The sequence below is a fragment of the Oncorhynchus keta genome, chromosome 26 (genome assembly GCF_023373465.1).
Source record: "Oncorhynchus keta strain PuntledgeMale-10-30-2019 chromosome 26, Oket_V2, whole genome shotgun sequence".
Taxonomy (NCBI): domain Eukaryota; kingdom Metazoa; phylum Chordata; class Actinopteri; order Salmoniformes; family Salmonidae; genus Oncorhynchus; species Oncorhynchus keta.
The window spans coordinates 26,280,999-26,300,314 of record NC_068446.1 but is presented as its reverse complement, the minus strand read 5'-3'; the positions used below and the strand labels follow the sequence as shown (position 1 = coordinate 26,300,314).

General features: G+C 45.1%; 1 protein-coding gene across 1 annotated transcript in view; it reads left to right on the top strand.

The window, feature by feature from the left end:
• LOC118358669 (ephrin type-B receptor 1-like) overlaps nucleotides 1–19,316 on the top strand; it is a 163,747-nt gene that overhangs the window by 50,360 nt on the left and 94,071 nt on the right. Inside the window, exon 3 of the mRNA XM_052480447.1 lies at nucleotides 5,772–6,456. Within this exon, the coding sequence (XP_052336407.1) occupies nucleotides 5,772–6,456 (685 nt within the window). The remainder of the gene's footprint in view (nucleotides 1–5,771; nucleotides 6,457–19,316) is intronic.

The following is a 19,316-nucleotide window of genomic DNA, read 5'->3' as shown; positions in this document are numbered from 1 at the left end:
TGGGCTCTCCTGCATATTCCCTCTATCGTGTCAGTCTAAAAGAGACATCTAACTTTAATCAGCATCTGGCTGGGTTGGGGAGCATTGGGATGGGGAGCAGTGGGATAGGGAGCAGTGGGATGGGGAGCAGTGGGATGGGGAGCAGTGGGATAGGGAGCAGTGGGATGGGGAGCAGTGGGATGGGGAGCAGTGGGATGGGGAGCAGTGGGATGGGGAGCAGTGGGATGGGGAGCAGTGGGTTGGGGAGCATTGGGTTGGGGAGCAGTGGGATGGGGAGCAGTGGGTTGGGGAGCAGTGGGTTGGGGAGCAGTGGGATGGGGAGCAGTGGGATGGGGAGCAGTGGGATGGGGAGCAGTGGGATGGGGAGCAGTGGGATGGGGAGCAGTGGGATGGGGAGCAGTGGGATGGGGAGCAGTGGGATGGGGAGCATTGGGTTGGGGAGCAGTGGGATGGGGAGCAGTGGGATGGGGAGCAGTGGGATGGGGAGCAGTGGGTTGGGGAGCAGTGGGATGGGGAGCAGTGGGTTGGGGAGCAGTGGGATGGGGAGCAGTGGGATGGGGAGCAGTGGGATGGGGAGCAGTGGGTTGGGGAGCAGTGGGATGGGGAGCAGTGGGATGGGGAGCAGTGGGTTGGGGAGCAGTGGGATGGGGAGCAGTGGAGCCTAGGCTCTTTGTTCCCTGCTGTTTCATTTATACACACTCTGTTACCTCATTAGGGTTGATGCAGGTGAGCCTGTTGATTCAGACTGTGGCGCTGTCTGCCTGCCGCTGACGGTCCTCATTATCACGCCTCTCTTCTCTTCCCCTTCTCCTCCACTCACAGTCACACAGACAGAGTAATCCTGAGAGAGGTGGAGGACAGCAGAGAGGTTAGAGAGGGAGGACACTTTTACTGGAACGTGGATGAACACAGTGGAAAAGAGGAAAGACATTGTCCAGTCTGATCATCCATGTTCACTCACTATGAAAACACACAGCTTTTACAGTGCCATACCATAGTACGGTATGCTGTGTATATATATCATATAGCACAGTGGTTCCCAACCCCGGTCCACAAGTACCCCCAACAGTACACATTTTTATTGTAGTCCTGGACAACACACCTGATTCAACTTGTCAATCATCAGGCCCTCAATGAGTCGAATTAGGAGTGTTTGTCCAGAACGACAACAACACGGTGTTGTTTGGGGTATAGCATCTGATGTAGTGGGTGTTGTCCACTGTTTAAAGGATTCCCTCTCATATGCATTTACTCTCTAAATATACACATATGGATAGTACATCCAGCTCCAGAGGAGTGTGTGAGGCTCTCAGGTTTATTTGTAGAAGTGAATAAAGCAGTGGGACCAGGGAAGTGCATTACAACTGAGGTGCGGCAGGACGCCCCATTATTTCCATTATGGACCAGAACCAATGAGGTGCAGCTGAATACTCTGTTATTTTTACCTGGTGGGGCCGAGGCGATGAGGTGCCATGGGATGCTTTCTTCTTCTCTATCTATCTGAGAGGAGCACAGAGAGGAGAGGACACACACATACAGTACACAGAGAGTGAGACACTGCATCTGCTCCCAGGGCTGCTTTGTTCTCTCTCAGAAAGCCATCCATACATCCGTCCAGCCACCCCCTCACTCTCTTTAGCTGCCCGCCTGCCTGCCTGGCTAAGAGGTGACGGGGAAACAGCTTCATTTAATCATCTCCACTGATTGTGTTTGCTGGGACACTCACGACAAGGACATGACAGGTTTTTATTAGAAGCCCAATTAACACTACCTCTGCTTTCTGTTTGGACTTTTGTTAAAGATTGAGCACCCGGCTTCCTAGTTATTAGGATCTGAAGCAGCAACAGTTGAGACAGAATCAGTAGCCTAGACAGTAGCCTAGACAGTAGCCTAGACAGTAGCCTAGACAGTAGCCTAGATCAGGTGCAAAATCGTTTTTTTTTTTTTTTTTTACAGTGCAGGTGATGGAGAAGACTGGATCCAGAGATGTTGCATATTTATCAAATATGAAATGTAAAAAATTAAGAAAAATTGTGGTTGACGAAAAACATAAACGTTTTGCCACTAGTAATATTATCTCAACTCGAGGACAAAGTGCAAAAGCGCTTCAAACACAGGACAAAACACCCATAAACTCACGCCTAGACAAGCATCTCTCAGATTGAGGAGAACAGTTGGGCATGGTGCTCTAACCTGGCATAATCCATTCACACCTTTTAAACAGGGAAATTCTTCATGAACATTGATGTTACACTTCAAAGGCAATACTAGACTATAGCATGATTCACACCATAATGGCAATATTTGACCTGTTAATGAAAACAAAGACTTAATTTACATAAACATTAGTGTTTACAACAATGAAATGACCTCTTAACCTGGATAAACCAAAAACGAAAGGCCCGTAAAACTGAAGGCCCGTAAACTGTGGTTAAAAGTCGTGCTTGACCGGCGCACACTAACCAAGGACCAATTCTTGGCGTTACAAAACTAAGAAATACTAATGCTTAACATTTTGTTTGTTCTTTTAGCTATTATCATATAACATGTTTGATGGGACAAGCGATTGCATAGTTATTGGTTAGCAGCAAGAATTATCAACAATGTTTGTAGCAAACACTGCTGTTTCTGTGGGGAGAAATTGTGTGAAATAAATGGCCAGCATCACTTGACAATAGCTCACAGGCAAATCGTCACAGCTTCATTTAGGTGCAAATGTATTTACAAAATGTGTTTACCTAGTGCAAATGTGTTTAGATTCATTTTGTAGGTCTACACTTGTAGATTGGTGAAAATCCACTTAGAATTAGTGTAGGATAAATGTTACCAGAATATGTCTTCAGTCTGACACCATTATCATCTGAATGCTATAGGCCCATAAGTGTATCCAATGGGTCTAACCAAGGTAGCAAGCCTTACATCACCACTCGGAATAATAATAATATAAGCAAGGGTAGGGAAATACCGCCGTAGCAAATTGATTACAAAAAAACTCTAATCCGTTACGTTACCAGCAAAAATATTTTAATCAGATTACAGATACTTTTGAAAAACTAGATGATTAATTCTAGGATTACTTTTGTTTTCTCAATGACATTCAAATTAGCATTGAAAAAAGGCACAAACTACTGGTCAAAAGTTTTAGAACACCTACTCATTCAAGGTTTTCTTTATTTTCTATATTATTTAATTTTTTACCTTTATTTAACCAGGCAAGTCAGTTAAGAACACATTCTTATTTTCAATGACGGCCTGGGAACAGTGGGTTAACTGCCTGTTCAGGGGCAGAACGACAGCTCGGGGGTTTGAACTCACAACCTTCCGGTTACTAGTCCGGTTACTAGTCCAACGCTCTAACCACTAGGCTACCCTGCTACCCTGCCAAATAATAGTGAAGACCTCAAAACTATGAAATAACACATATGGAATCATGCAGTAACCAAACAAGTGTTAAACAAATCAAAATATATTTGATATTCTTCAAATAGCCACCCTTTGCCTTGATGACAGCTTTGCTCACTCTTGTCATTCTCTCAACCAGCTGAATGAGGTAGTCACCTGGAATGCATTTCAATTAACAGGTGTGCCTTCTAAAAAGTGAATTTGTGGAATTTATTTTCTCCTTAATGCGTTTGAGCCAATCAGTTGTGTTATGATACGGTAGAGGGGGTATATAGAGGATAGCCCTATTTGGTAAAACCCCAAGTCCATATTATGGCAAAAACAGCTCAAATAAGCAAAGAGAAACGGCCGTCCATCATTACTTTGAGACATGAAGGTCAGTCAATATGGAACATTTAAAAAATGCTGGAAGTTTCTTCAAGTGCAGTCGCAAAAACCGTCAAGCGCTATGATGAAACTGGCTCTCCTGAGGACCGCCACAGGAAAGGAAGACCCAGAGTTACCTCTGCTGCAGAGGATAAGTTCACTGGAGTTACTAGCCTCAGAAATTGCAGCCCAAATAAATGCTTCACAGAGTTCAAGACACAGACACCTCTCAACATCAACTGTTCAAAGGTGACTGTATGAATCAGGCCTTAATGGTCGAATTGCTGCAAAGAAACCACTACTGAAGGATACCAATAATAAGAAGAGACTTGCTTGGGCCAATAAACACGAGTAATGGACATTAGACTGGTGGAAATTTGTCCTTTTGGTCTGGAGTCTAAATAGAAGACTCGGTTCATACCGACGTGTCTTTGTGAGACGCAGTGTGGGTTTTAAAGCACATGTTCTTGCAATTCTATAATGTTTTGAGATGTCTCATGTTTACTCGTGATATTTGAGTGACTAAAGAAGTACAATAATATCTATGAGCCTAAAAACCTGAATAAAAAAAAACATTAGCTGACATGGGTTAGTTGATCCGGACATTTATGACAGGTCTATAAATAGCTCTCTAAGGTATTCAATGACTGACGTGACAAGAGGAACTGATGATGCACTACCCAATTTGAAATTGCACCTTGTGCATTCTACTATTACAACGTTCAAGAGTACAGTAAGTCCCTTGTTTTGTATTCTTAAGGCAGCCGTCATGTTTGCTTGGTTAGGGAACAGTGGATGCATGGTACAGTTGTGGCACAGCAATTTATGTTGTGTAAAATAGGTCATCTGTGAATAGTGCGGACATGGATGGTCTCCTTAGCTTGGCTCTGGCTGCATCGAGCACCCCTCCTCCATCTCTCTCTCTGTGGCTGGTACCTGGCTGTATTAATGTCTGCTTGGTGTTGAAAGGGACAAGTCGCTCTAATTCTGATGAATGGTCAGCCCAACAAAGAGGCGCAGAGCGAAGGAGAGGCGCTGAGAAAAAATAGAAGGTTTAACTTGTGTCAGGGCTCTCTGTAAACTCATTAATCATCTCAGCTCTCTGTGATCAGCTCCTCCTGGCCACTATTTCAACAGCGTCTCCCACAATGCACCGCTCCAGTTCTCCCCAATAGCCACAACTCACCACGTCACCTCTCGTTTCACACAACCCTTATGCATCACACATCCACACACCGTCATATCCATCTCTCCTCCCTGAAGAAGGCCTGGTTTGTTGGAGAAAACAAGAACTCCCAGGGGGTTGGTGTGTAGTGTAATCTCCACTAGTGTTTCTGTATCCATGCCTTCCTTAATCTGCCAGACTATGGGTTGCTGTGGCCATCCGTTGGTCCAAGGAAATAAGGAGCTCATCATGTGGAGAAGTGGGCGTTTCAACATTATTAGGACCATTAGTAGATCATCATAGTGCACATATACACAACACACACAACACACCCACATGCACAGTGCACACACACACACACATTTCTGTAATGATTATGAAGGACTTACCAGTGGTGTTAATGCACAGTAGCAGTGCTGCTGGTCCGTCACAGAACTGGTAATGTGTGAATTAATTCATGTGTGAATTAATGGTGTAGGGAAAGCATTGGCTGTGCTTAAGTCTTATCAGTGCTTTATGGCCGGCTCACATGTGTGTGTGTACTGCTAATGTGTGTGTGTACTGCTTTAATGCTGACTCCATTAACTAGGCAGCTCATTTTGAGGCTATGGGCCATCCTTTCCCTCAGGCTCTAATTCAATACCACATATAATCCAACGTCTGTAATGCACCAAATGTCCTAATGTGGTGAGGCCTTGCTCAGTCCTAACTGCCCAAGATTGATTTTAGTTGGACCACTTGTCTGTGGTTACCTGGCTATGCCTGAGTGGATTGTGTTGATTGATGGATGCCTTACTCTAACTTGTGTTTGTTGTTTGTGCGTGTGTGTTCTCCACAGTGGGAGGAGGTGAGTGGCTACGATGAGAACCTCAACACCATCAGGACCTACCAGGTGTGTAACGTGTTCGAGCCCAGCCAGAACAACTGGCTCCTTACCACCTACATCGACAGACGAGGGGCTCAGCGTGTCTATGTGGAAATGCGTTTCACCGTCCGTGATTGCAGCTCCATCCCCAGTGTCCCTGGCTCCTGTAAGGAGACCTTCAACCTCTACTACTACGAGACGGACTCGGTCATCGCCACCACCAAGGGAACCGCCTTCTGGATGGAAGCCCCCTACCTGAAGGTGGACACCATTGCGGCTGACGAGAGCTTCTCCCAGGTGGACTTCGGTGGACGATTGATGAAGGTCAACACGGAGGTGCGGAGCTTCGGCCCACTGTCTCATAATGGTTTCTACCTTGCCTTCCAAGACTACGGGGCCTGCATGTCTCTGCTGTCCGTACGTGTCTTCCATAAGAAGTGCCCCAGCGTGGTGCAGAACTTTGCCAACTTCCCCGAGACCATGACAGGCGCCGAGAGCACCTCCTTGGTCATTGCCAGAGGCACGTGCATCGCTAACTCCGAGGAGGTGGATTTTCCCATCAAGCTGTACTGCAATGGAGATGGGGAGTGGATGGTTCCCATCGGGAGCTGCACCTGCAAGGCTGGCTTTGAGCCAGACAACGGCAACGTCTGTAGAGGTGAGTTCAGTTCTCCTCACTTACAATAACCCCTATCACACTGGCGCTTTGTCTTACTGTGTCATACTGTTTCACTGAACATTTGAAGGCATTGTCTCACTGTGGAAACAGTGGTGAGGATAAATGAAGTAAGGGCAGACACTGGAACAGACATTTTGTTTCGTCTGGCAATAAGTACTGTCAGGGGATAGCTACTGTATGTGAGCTGCTAGCCAATCACAACTGTACCGAGTGACGACTGATTAGACCAGCAGCAGGCATTATATTTGAAAAGTTCATAATTGTAATCATTTTTTTCCATCAAGGGACAGAAAAGGTTGTTTTGTCTATTGCCAGTCAGAAGCACAGAGGGAGCCAGAAGCTGATTGTACTTTATTTCGAAAATTCTGGTTTTAAATTGTGGTTATTCTATAAAGAGTCATTTAATTATTATTATCATGCTAATAAAGTTATTACGTTTTTCCATAAACTGTGTTCAGAACGATTTAGCTGTTTGGATTTTCTACTCTGCAGTATCTACAGTGAACTAACTACCTGCATGGAATGTTTTCCTCCCACAACACTCTGCTCACAAATTACCATGTTTATCTTCTTCGTGTCATAGGAGGACGGACACACACACACACACACACACACACACACACACACACACACACACACACACACACACACACACACACACACACACACACACACACACACACACACACACACACACACACACACACACACACACACACACACACACACACACACACACACACACACACACACACACTTTCAGCCTCCCATATCTTCTCTCACTGATTGCTAGTCTGCCTGTGTGGAGACCAGATAAGATCGATCTGCAGCTATATGGGCTGATCAATAATATAGATATTAAACCCATCCACCTAATATGGAGTGGAGCCTGTTTCTCAGATGACCTAGTGGAGTCCTTGGCTGGGGAGTGGTTGACTTCATTTGGCCTCTGAGGTGAGCATTTAGATCAGTTAAATAGTGGATCTGATTACTGTACTGACGGTCACATAAGGTATGTGTCATCCAATAGTGATGACATTTTCTATCATGGAAATTAAAGTGTCACTATGTCTATTAGAGGGGATGTATATGAGAGTAAAGGATATGATTTATATCTGCAGTAGATCATAGCCCCTCTAATGTTGGAATAAGCTTGCAGCAACATGTGTATAATTTGTGAGTAAAATGTTCTACGGGTGTTTATTTGGGTTAGTGTGACATGGTGCTGGCGTAAAAAGCGAGTCTTGGCCTGGCTCTGCTCTGCAGTGTATTATCAGCAACCTTCTTCCATTATGTCTGTGTGTTGAGTTCTGAGCATCCTTCTTTCAGTCCATCGACTCAGTCATGCATCATACCTTACTTAGCCTTATCTATCTCCATGAAGTATGTCTCTGATGTTTAGTTGTTTTGTCAGGAAGTTGAGACATTTCTAATGGTAGATGGATAAGAAAAAAAGCAGATATTGAATATCCCTTTGAGCATGGTGAAGTTATTATTTACAATTCAGATGGTATATACCAGAAAATACACCCAGTCTCTACAAAGATACAGGCTTCCTTCCTAACTCAGTTGCCGGAGAGGAAGTAAGAGGTCAGGGATTTCACCATGAGGCCAATGGTGACTTTAAAACAGTTACAGAGTTTAATGGCTGTGATAGGAGAGAACTGAGGATGGATCAACAACATTGTAGCTACTCCACAAAACGAACCTAAATGACAGAGTGAAAAGAAGAAAGCCTGTACAAAATAAAAATATTTCAAACATGCATCCTGTTTGCAACAAGGCAATAAAGTAATACTGTAAAAAATGTAGCAAAGCACTTTTAATTGTTTTTTAAATATTTTATTTATTGATTTAACCTTTATTTAACTAGGCAAGTCAGTTAAGAACAAATTCTTATTTATGATAACGGCCTACCAAAAGGCAAAAGGCCTCCTGCGGGGATGGGGGCTGGGATAAAAAAAGTTACTTTTTGCCCTGAATACAAAGTGGTATGTTATGGGCAAATCCAACACAACACATTACTGAATACCACTCTCCATATTTTGAAGCATAGGGGTGGTTGCATCATGTTATGGGTATGCATTTAATCATTAAGGACTGAAGAGTTTTTCAGGATAAAATATAAACGGAATGGAGCTAAGCACAGGTAAAATTCTAGAGGAAAACCTGGTTCAGTCTGCTTTCCATCAGACAAGGCCAAATCTATACTGGTATTACTTACCAAGAAGACAGTAAATGTTCCTGAGTGGCAAAATTACAGTTGTGACATAAATCTAGTTGAAAATATATGCCAAAATAAAATGGTTGTCTAGCAATGATCAACAAAACATTTCACAGAGCTTGAAGAATTTTGAAAAGTAGAATTGGCAAATGTTGCACAATCCAGGTGTGGAAAGCTCTTAAAGACTTACAGTCCCCAGATAGACTTACAACTATAATCAATGCCAAAGCTGCTTCAGTATTGACTGTATTTAATTTTCAATAAATTTGCAAACATTTCTAAAAACACGTTTCACTTTGTCATTATGGAGTATTGTGTGAGAAAAAAAAACATTTTAAATTCAGGCCGTTACACAGCAACATTTGGAATAAGTCAAGGGTGGTATTCTTTCTGAAGACAGTGTATAGTCAAATGCATGTGCTTTGAAGCGTAAACATTAATGAAAAATCTACAGTTCCTTTTTATCTTTTTCAAATGTTTTACATTTATTTTACTAGGGAAGACAGTTAAGAACAAATTCTTATTTACAATGACAGCCTAGCGTGGCCAAACCCTAACCCGGATGATGCTGGACCATTTGTGCACCACCCTATGGGACTTCCAATCACGGCCGGTTGTGATACAGCCTGGAATCGAACCAGGGTCTGCAGTGATGCCTCTTCCACTGAGATGCAGTTCCTTAGACCCCTGCCCCACTCAGGAGCCCATCTTAAAGGACTATGAGTAGTCCAACACATTGGAAAAGCCTTGTGAAACCAGCCCCAGAAGTGTTAGTAAAGATGTGATGGTAGGTCAACACTGTGTGGATGACCTGAGGAGATTAGAGCTGAGGAGCTGCCTCAGCTGCCTGCTGAGGAGATGTGGTGTGGTGAAGTCCGACTGACCGTCTAGGTCTCCAACTGCTCTCCATACAAGATCTAACGCAAAATCCCCCTAACCCAAAATACACCTCATATCTATTCAAAGCACACGATTGGAGAGAGAGAAAGAGGGGGAGGAGGATAAAGTAAAGGGGTCAAGGCCGCCGTGGTTGGGCTGACTGAATATATCATACAGGAGAGACCATGGGCGATACCTTGGGCTCTAAATGTGGTGACTTACATTCTGTGCAGTTCCTTTGTTCAATGACAGCAGGTACTTTGTATCACAGGGCCACTATAAAGTAGAGATTCTCAGAGGACAAATTCTAAATGAATCAGTCAGGTTTCACATTGATGGGTGATTCTTTGCGGTGCAAGTGTTGTTAGATTGTGTCGCTGGGTCTACACAATGGCTGGAGACAGTTGCAGAAACTATTGTAAAGTTGAACTATACGTTTGCCACGTAACCTAGTGTTCTTCATCCTATGTGACTGTTTGCATCATTCACTAGATAGGTAGGGAACTCCTTGTCTCACTACTGTGCGTTATTCCAATGGCCAGATCCCCTGATGTCTGACTCATTCCAAAGCTCCTCTCTTTAGCCATCCCAGAATGCACCTCTCCCTTGAACCAGAGGCACCATACTGCTCTGCATATAGATACGAGGCAGGGACAGAATGAAGAGGAGCACCTGCTCTCTATGGTTTACAGACGCATTGACATTAATATTTCAAATATTCAAATAACTTTATTCAACATGCAGTAGGCTGCAGCAGAGGACAGTAGATTCACTGCCCTCCTGATTGACTGCTCATCCTCGGGTGTTAAGTGCAGACTGACTCATCAGGGGGTTGTTATTTATGGCTGGTGCCTGATGATCAGCTGGCAAGGCTGGCAAAGGTGAATGAATTGGTACCCCTGTCTGCTGTGGAGGGGACAGGAGAGGGGACACAGAGCGGGGGCACAGCCGCTCAAGGGGCTGAGGGCGGTTTCTCACTGTAACAGGTAGAGAGATATTCTTCATTTGGCATTCTGCAGCAACCTCCTCAGATCCGAATAGAATTCAGAATTGGATAGAGCCACTCAATATTCCTCTCACTCATTCATACTTTATAGAGGGGGAATCTGTAGGCATAGATAGCCCCACCGAGGGGAATAGATAGGCTGGGAGGTCTGGTGGAGAGGTCAAACAGGGATGAGAGAGAGTGAGCAAGTTATAGTTTAAGGGAGGTAAAACATGCACATTCGTTTCTGTTTGCATGTGATAAAGAGGGACTTGGTTTGTCTGTGTTTCTTACATACAGATTGTGTCTGTGTGACTTGGCACATAACATCCCTCTCACTGAGACTGAAAAACTATTGATCAGTTGCTGCCCATGCTTTGCTTCCAGGACCCCCTGGTGAGGCTGCCCGCAAACATTGCCTGCTTGAAAAAAATACTGTTTAAACAAACAAGTGCTCCAATGTTTCAGCTCAGGGAGATGCCTGGGGAGTGAGGGACTGAGAGAAACAAAGGGGAAGAGAGGGTGGGTGCTTTAAAAAAAGTCTGAAAAAAGAACAAGAGAGCAATCTCCCAAAAGCCAAACATGTTGTTTTGTTGCACCATTTGTCAGGGGTGACACAAGATGGTTTCTAATCTAACTGTGAGCTCCAGCAAATCTGGCGAACAGCGGGGCTACTACAGAGAGAAATCAGAGCCCGGCCCTGGGAGACATGGATCTGATACGTGTGAAGTTCCCAGCAGCTCAGCTTCACAGACTCTGGCAGCCTCTGTTCTGTTCTGTGGATGTCCTTCTCAGTGTCATTCTGTGGCCTTGGGTGTCTGCTCCATAGAGAGCATGGCCCCGACTCTAAAACCGCCGCTCTCTGCTCCTCTATTGTAATGGACATATCTCTCGCTCTCTCTCAATTCAATTCAGAAAACTTTATTGACATGGCAGGTTAAATGACTTACATTGTCAAAGTATACATGTAACAAAAAATGGTGGGACCAACATCAATCATAATAGTAGTAGTGGAAATGGGATTACCATTACCAACAGCTATAACAGTAATATTAATGAGAATAATAATACATTAAAGCAATGGTAGTTGACCAATCTCAACCTGACTGAGAAGCCACATAACATGGTATGAAAGCCAAAAAAAGGTTCAATTTAAAATATTATTGACATTTCATTGCACAGGACACATATTTGGCTTTGCACATTTTGGCTTTTCACCCAATACATATTTGATTATTTATTCTACAAATTCTTTGTACTGAATGATCATTTTGGTAAAGAAAGATTCTCTTAGGTCTGAGTATTTGTCACAGTGTAATAGGAAATGCAGCTCTGTCTCTACATCACCCTTGGAGCAGAGTGAGCACAGCCTGTCCTCTCTGGGCAGCCAGGTTTGCCTGTGACGACCAGTCTCTACAGCCAGACTGTGCTCACGAGTCTTCACCTAGTCAGTGTTTTCCTCCGTTTTCTATCAGTCACAGTGGTCAGATAGTCTGCCACCGTGTACTGTCTGTTTAGAGCCAAATACCATTGAAGTTTACTTTGCTTTTTTTGTGGTGTCTTTCCAATAGGTGATATGTTTATTTTTGCTTGTCATGATTTGTTTGGGCCAGATTTTCAGAGTCCTGTCCTGAGGCTCTATGGGGTTGGTTTGGGTTAGTGAACCAGCTGGCTGAGGGGACTTCTCTTGTTTCATCTCTTGACATTGTAGGGCTGTGTGATGGAATGTTTTGGGGTCACTTGTTTTTAGAAGGTTGTAAAATTTGATGGCTCTTTTTTTCTATTCAAATAAGGAGGGGGTTATGTCACATCTTCTCCTGCCACAACCCCTAGTGAACATCCGGTGTCTCCTTGACCTGCAGCCATTTCCCTCAGTTCCCTCTCTGTGTGTGGTTGGATACAGGTGTGCGTCAGAGCAGTTCCCCACCAGCTGCAACCCGTTCCGTAATCAAGACCTCTACAAATACTCAGTCCTTCCACTTCCAAATCTCCAGTCAGTCAGTCATGCTTCTAGCTATTTATTATTATTTAAGATCCTGTATCCTGCTGTGCCTGTTTCTCCTCTCACTGCAGTTTTGCCACTCTGGCTCCTGTTCCACATCTCACCACCCTGCTACCCTGTTCTGGATTCAACTCACCATCCCTCCCTTGGATTCCCCTCCGGACCACCCTATGGGACTTCCAATCACGGCCGGTTGTGATACAGCCTGGAATCGAACCAGGGTCTGCAGTGATGCCTCTTCCACTGAGATGCAGTTCCTTAGACCCCTGCCCCACTCAGGAGCAGGGTGGAAGTGGCAGGACTGAGTATTTGTAGAGGTCTTGATTACGGAACGGGTTGCAGCTGGTGGGGAACTGCTCTGACTCCAGCACACCTGTATCCAACCACACAATCACACACTGAGGGAGAGGGAACTGGGGGAATGGCTGCATGTCAAGGAGACACCGGATGTCCATTAGGGGGTGTGGCAGGAGAAGATGTGACAGGATGTTGGACAATTCTGCTTTACAGGGGTTCCTCCTTTAAAAGTTTTGAGTTTATGCCGCGACTGTTTGTGGTAGATGGTGTCAGATTGTGGTAAATTGCGTCATTCTGGCAACAATGGCTGACACATAAATAACGTACCATAGAATTCTGCGGCACCCCACAAGCTGTGCTGCAGTCAGCCACAACTTTTAAAGGAAGAACCACTGTACCTGCAATATTTAGTGTTTTTCTTTGCACTTGCGATACAGTCTTGCAAAACTCTGCATGTAGTATTTCGATTGAATGTTTGTCCCATTTGGTAAATTCACTATTAGAGAGCAGACCCCATACTTCCTGCCATATAGAGCAATTCTCTCTCTCTCTCTCTCTCTCTCTCTCTCTCTCTCTCTCTCTCTCTCTCTCTCTCTCTCTCTCTCTCTCTCTCTCTCTCTCTCTCTCTCTCTCTCTCTCTCGGCAACAATGTACATATTGCCAAAGCGTACTTTGGAAATTAAGTGATACATTTACAATATTAATATGATTAAAATAATAATAATCAAGGGTCAAAATAACTACACATTGAACAATAACAATGCCATAGAGGACATGTGCAGGTTGGTTTCTCTGTAGTGCGGTGCCAAAACACAGCTCTCTACTTCCTCCCCCAACAGTACGGGTAGCCTATTCTCATCAGAGAGATTTTTGAAATTTGGGGAAATTACACTCTAATTGTCTTATATTTTTTATATTTTGTCAGGAAATGCAGCTCTGTCTCAGTTTCTGCTGTGGTGCAGTGGTTGCACAGACTTTACTCTACAACGGGGAGCCATGTTTTACTGTGTCCACCCTTCTCAATGGCAAGACTGTACTCACTGGGCCATGTTTTACTGTGTCCACCCTTCTCAATGGCAAGGCTGTACTCACTGAGCCATGTTTTACTGTGTCCACCCTTCTCAATGGCAAGGCTGTACTCACTGAGCCATGTTTTACTGTGTCCACCCTTCTCAATGGCAAGACTGTACTCACTGAGCCATGTTTTACTGTGTCCACCCTTCTCAATGGCAAGACTGTACTCACTGAGCCATGTTTTACTGTGTCCACCCTTCTCAATGGCAAGACTGTACTCACTGAGCCATGTTTTACTGTGTCCACCCTTCTCAATGGCAAGACTGTACTCACTGAGCCATGTTTTACTGTGTCCACCCTTCTCAATGGCAAGACTGTACTCACTGAGCCATGTTTTACTGTGTCCACCCTTCTCAATAGCAAAGCCTGCACTTTGTCAAGGTTTTTCTAAAGGTTTGATCAGCAACCATGGTCAAATAGTTTGCCATGGTGTGCTGTCGATTTAGGGCCAGATAGCACTGCATTTAACTTTTAGCATTTAGTTTCCTAATAGGTCACGTAGATTTGTTTTGACTGTGTTGTAATTTGGTTTATTCTCATTGATTGGATGTTCTGGTCATGAGGCTTCAGTGTGTTAGTAGAACAGCCCCAGGACCAGCTAGATGAGGGGACTCTTTTCTTTGCTCAGCTCTTGGCATTGCAGGGTTTGTTATTGATAATTCACTCGCTCACTCGCTCACTCGCTCACTCGCTCACTCACTCACTCACTCTAAATTGTGAATGTGCAGGCTAAATGTGGGATTGGAAAAAGCCAAACGACAAGGAAGGGTAATTGAAATTAGATCTGGAAGGCCTCCAGACAAAACAGAGGTTGGATATTTAAATTAGATGTCAAGGTCATGTATTCTATCTGCCAGCTCATAGACTGCTATTTCACCATGGCAACCGCCTTGCTCTCTGTCCCCTCCACCCTCCATCTCCTTCATCTCTCTGTCTCGCTCGCTCTTTGTCTCTCTCTGCCTTCACCCACTGTTCTCCTGTCCAACTGTCAAGGACTCCTCTTCAAACCCCTCTTGTCACTGTATGTTTGCATGTACGCATGTCTGTGTCTGTCTGTGCAAAGCACATGTGGCCATTCAGTGTGCCATGTGTGTCTGGGACTCTGAGCTGCTATATGACTGAGAGACCGAGCTAGAGAGAGACAGGTAGGGACTGTAGCATGGTGATGATGTGGATCACCGTCTCTCAGAGGCCGGCTCTGGTGGGCCGTAGCCCTCGAGTCGGAGAAGGCGCCCAGTCTGGAATGAGTGGCTCAACGAGTCCCTCCGCTGGGCCAAGAAGAGGTGGATGAATGCACGGTGTCTCTCTGGGCCATCCAACTTGGTGTTTTTCCACTCCACCTCCCAGGTGAGATGGAGGACTCCAGGCATCACGCTACTTTCCCCGCTCACCTGCCCGTCAGGGGCCCAGCACAGATTGTTTCACTCGTCATGCTGGGTGCAGATTGGGTTTTCATAGCTTTTCATTGACTCTACAATGCAGAAACTCTAAAAGGGCAACTTTACCTTGCTTAGTGGTAAGTTGGATGTCTGGCAAAGTTGGTATCCATTCATTTAATTTAGCAATAGCATCATTGAATCCTATGTGAACCCATCTGTTTTATGAATCTGTCATTTACCATCCTGCCATTAGCACAGAGGAAATGAATACAATTAGAAAAGATGTCCCACATCCGTGCATTTATTTTGATGTGTAATGAATATTTTCTGAAAGGTAAGGATGTGAATGGGGAGTACTATCCACAGGCGTGATGAAAGACTGATAATGATGATCCACACTGGGCTCAAACTGGGCTAGTGTTGAATAATTGACGTTGTGTGCGACACCCAGCTGAGCATGCAGTTGCGTGTAGTGTAGTTAGTTGGGTAGTGGCTAGTGTGTAGTGGAATGGAATGTGGGCGTATGTCTCGGAGAACACTAGCGGGTGCTAATATCCACAGGGAATGTTTTGCAAGTGCGGGCTATGTTGTTTGTTTGTGATTAATTTGCGGCCCCTGGGCACCCCTGCTGTGGACCTCAAAAAGACTGGGGCCCTCCTGGGGTTTATGGATAGAGAGACAGTCCATTAACGATTCCTCCCTCCCTAGCTTGGGCATATAATTATCCAGTGAGCAGCAACAGCAGAGTGGAGAAGGTTTTTTGGGGGAGTGTTGTCTCTACAAAATGCATGTCCATATGTTGTCTGTAACCATTGAGTCATAGCCTTGCACAGGAATTATGCATGGTCCAGCTGTAGTGTTAAATGGAGCACTGCGATGTATAGCCTCTAAAAGTTTGTCAGGCCTCCCTGAAAACAGTAAGAGGGAACAGTGAGAACAGAAAGAGGGAACAGTGAAAACTGTAAGAGAGAACAGTGAGAACAGTAAGAGGAAATATTAACTTCTTTAAATTCACAAAAATATTAAATTGTAATTTGTCATTAGGTCAACCAGCTAGCTATATTTCATTTACATGTGTGGGGTTTTTTCAGACATTTAATTGAAAAATGAAGTGTTATCTGCTACTGATTTTCATTTGACTTATCATAATGGGACAGACATTTACTTGCCTGCTCACTTGTTTGTTGTGTTATCAACGGCTGCATTTTTTGACAAATTAGGTACCATCTGGCCTCATCAACAGGGAAATATATTTGGCACCTCAGGTAGCACTGACTGGGAGCAACTGGATTAAGTGATGCCACACACATTCACGCAAGCAAGTTCACACTCAAACTCTCTTTATCTATCTTTCTCACCTCTCGTTCTCACTCATTCTCGATCTCTCTCTCTCTCTCTCTCTCTCTCTCTCTCTCTCTCTCTCTCTCTCTCTCTCTCTCTCTCTCTCTCTCTCTCTCTCTCTCTCTCTCTCTCTCTCTCTCTCTCTCTCTCTCATTAGGCCTAAGTAACTGCTATGACAGAGAGCTCCCTATATAGACTGTAATAGTAGTGACATGGTGGACCTCATCTCAGGATCTAGGCGGCTGTGTGTGACCCTGTGCCCCCCTCGTTTGGGCTGTGTCTATTCCTCTGATGAGCAGCTCTCTGCAGGGTGCAGAGGGGAAGACAGAGCCCTGAACTCCTGATCCCCACCATCTGCTGAGCTAATGGAGGCCAGCCACCCGTCCCCTCATCTCTATTAATTTCCCTGCCTTCTCTCTTTCACCACCCCTCCATCCACTGGTGGCTCATAGGTCAGGTCAGGTGGCAGTGACATGCCACTCTAATCCTGCTCACTCACCTGCTCTGGCCTGAGCCCTGATTAAAGCCAGTGCCAGGCGCCAATGTCATTTCATTGGACACACTATGCAGAGAGACCACACTCAAATAGGTGTGTGTGTGTGTGTGTGTGTGTGTGGGTGGTACAGTGGAAGGTTCCAGGCTGTGTGACCTTGGGGCCAGTGCCCACACCATGTGGAGATAAAACATAAATCTTCAATCCTAATCTACTATGATACTGTCACTTGAGCATTTCAGGCGGGCATTAAAGGAATGCATAACACAGCATGGCCCCGGATGACAACGATAATGACTATGCTGGCAGTAATGGTAATTATTCATTGGAATTTAAGTTATTTATCTCAGCTTTGGAACTCTGTCTCATGGCGCTATCTCCCTGGTATCTCACTATCTTGTTCTCTCAGTCAGAGAGAAACAGAGTCACAGTGCGATTGCGTAGCTCAGCGTTGCTGAGGGCTGAGAGCTCCATGGCTGAGTCTGGGATGAGGTTGCCCTGCCCTCTGAATAATAATGTGTTTCTGGGAGCAGACTCATCTGTTTGGGCTATGCTGTGTGCTGTTGGCATGCCACCCCCCAATCCCACAATCCCCCTGTCTCCCAAAGCTTTGACGCTGGCCAGGCTGGAGACATCGGGCCCTGCCAGCTTTCCTCTGTACCAAACAAATCCCCAAAGTTTAGGGCACTGCGTCCCGCCCTCCAGATTTCACAGGCGATGTCGTATGTTGCTGGACACCACTATTGTTCAATACGGAGACCATGGACATGCCAGGAGAGCACCAGCTGCGGTGTAACCATGGTGAATGGGCTTTTGTAAAAGAGATCTGCTCTCCAAGAACATGGGCCCATACAGTTTTACAATGCATTTATAGTTGGAGGGAGATGTGGATGGGGTATACAGTGGGTATAATACACTACATGACCAGAAGTATGTGGACACCTGTTCGTCCAAAATCTCATTCCAAAATCATGAGCATTAATGTGGAGTTGGTCACCCCCTTGCTGCCATAACAGCCTCCACTCTTCTGGGAAGGCTTTCCACTAGATGTTGGAGCTTTGCTGTGGGGACTTGCTTCCACTCAGCCACAAGAGCATTAGTGAGGTCAGGTACTGTCCTGCGATTAGACCTGGCTCGCAGTCGGCATCTAATTCATCCCAAAGGTGTTCAATGGGGTTGAGGTCAGGGCTCTGTGCAGGCCAGTCAAGTTCTTCCACACTGATCTGGACAAACCATTTCTCTATGGACCTCACTTTGTGCACAGAGGCATTGTCATGTTAAAATAGAAAAGATCCTTTCTCAAACTGTTGCCACAAAGTTGGAACCACAGAATTGTCTAGAAGGTCATTGTATGCTGTAGCTTTAAGATTTCCCTTCACTGGAACTATGGAGCCTGAACCATGAAACACAGCCCCAGACCATTATTCCTCCTCCATCAAACTTTACAGTTGGCACTATGCATTGGGGCAGGTAGTGTTCTCTTGGCATCTGCAAAACCCAGATTAGCTTGTCCCACTGTCAGATGGTGAAGCGTGATTCATCACTCCAGAGAACATGTTTCCATTGCTCCAGAGTCGAATGGCGGCAAGCTTTACACCACTCCAGCCGACACTTGGAATTGCGCATGGTGATCTTAGCCCTGTGTGTGGCTGCTCGGTCACGGAACCCAATTCATGAAGCTCCCGATGAACAGTTCTTGTGCTGATGTTGCTTCCGGTGTCTGTTTGGAACTCGGTAGTGAGTGTTGCAACCGAAGAGGCATCACTACAGACCCTTGTTTGATTCCAGGCTGTATCACAACCGGCTGTGATTGGGAGTCCCATAGGGCGGTGCACAATTGGCCCAGCGTCGTTAGGGTTTGGCCGGAGGAGGCCGTCATTGTAAATAAGAATTAGTTCTTAACTGACTTGCCTAGTTAAATAAAGGTTAAACATTTTTTTTTAATGATGGTGCCAGGCTGAAAGTCACTGAGCTCTTCAGTAAGGCCATTCTACTGCCATGTTTGTCTATGGAGATCGCATGGCCGTGTTCTCGATTGTATACACTTGTCAGCAACGGGTGTGGCTGAAATAGCCAAATCCACTCATTTGAATGGGGGTCCTCATACTTTTGTATAAATAGTGTAATTAAAGGAATAATATGAGACGCTATCAGAGCTCTTTTGC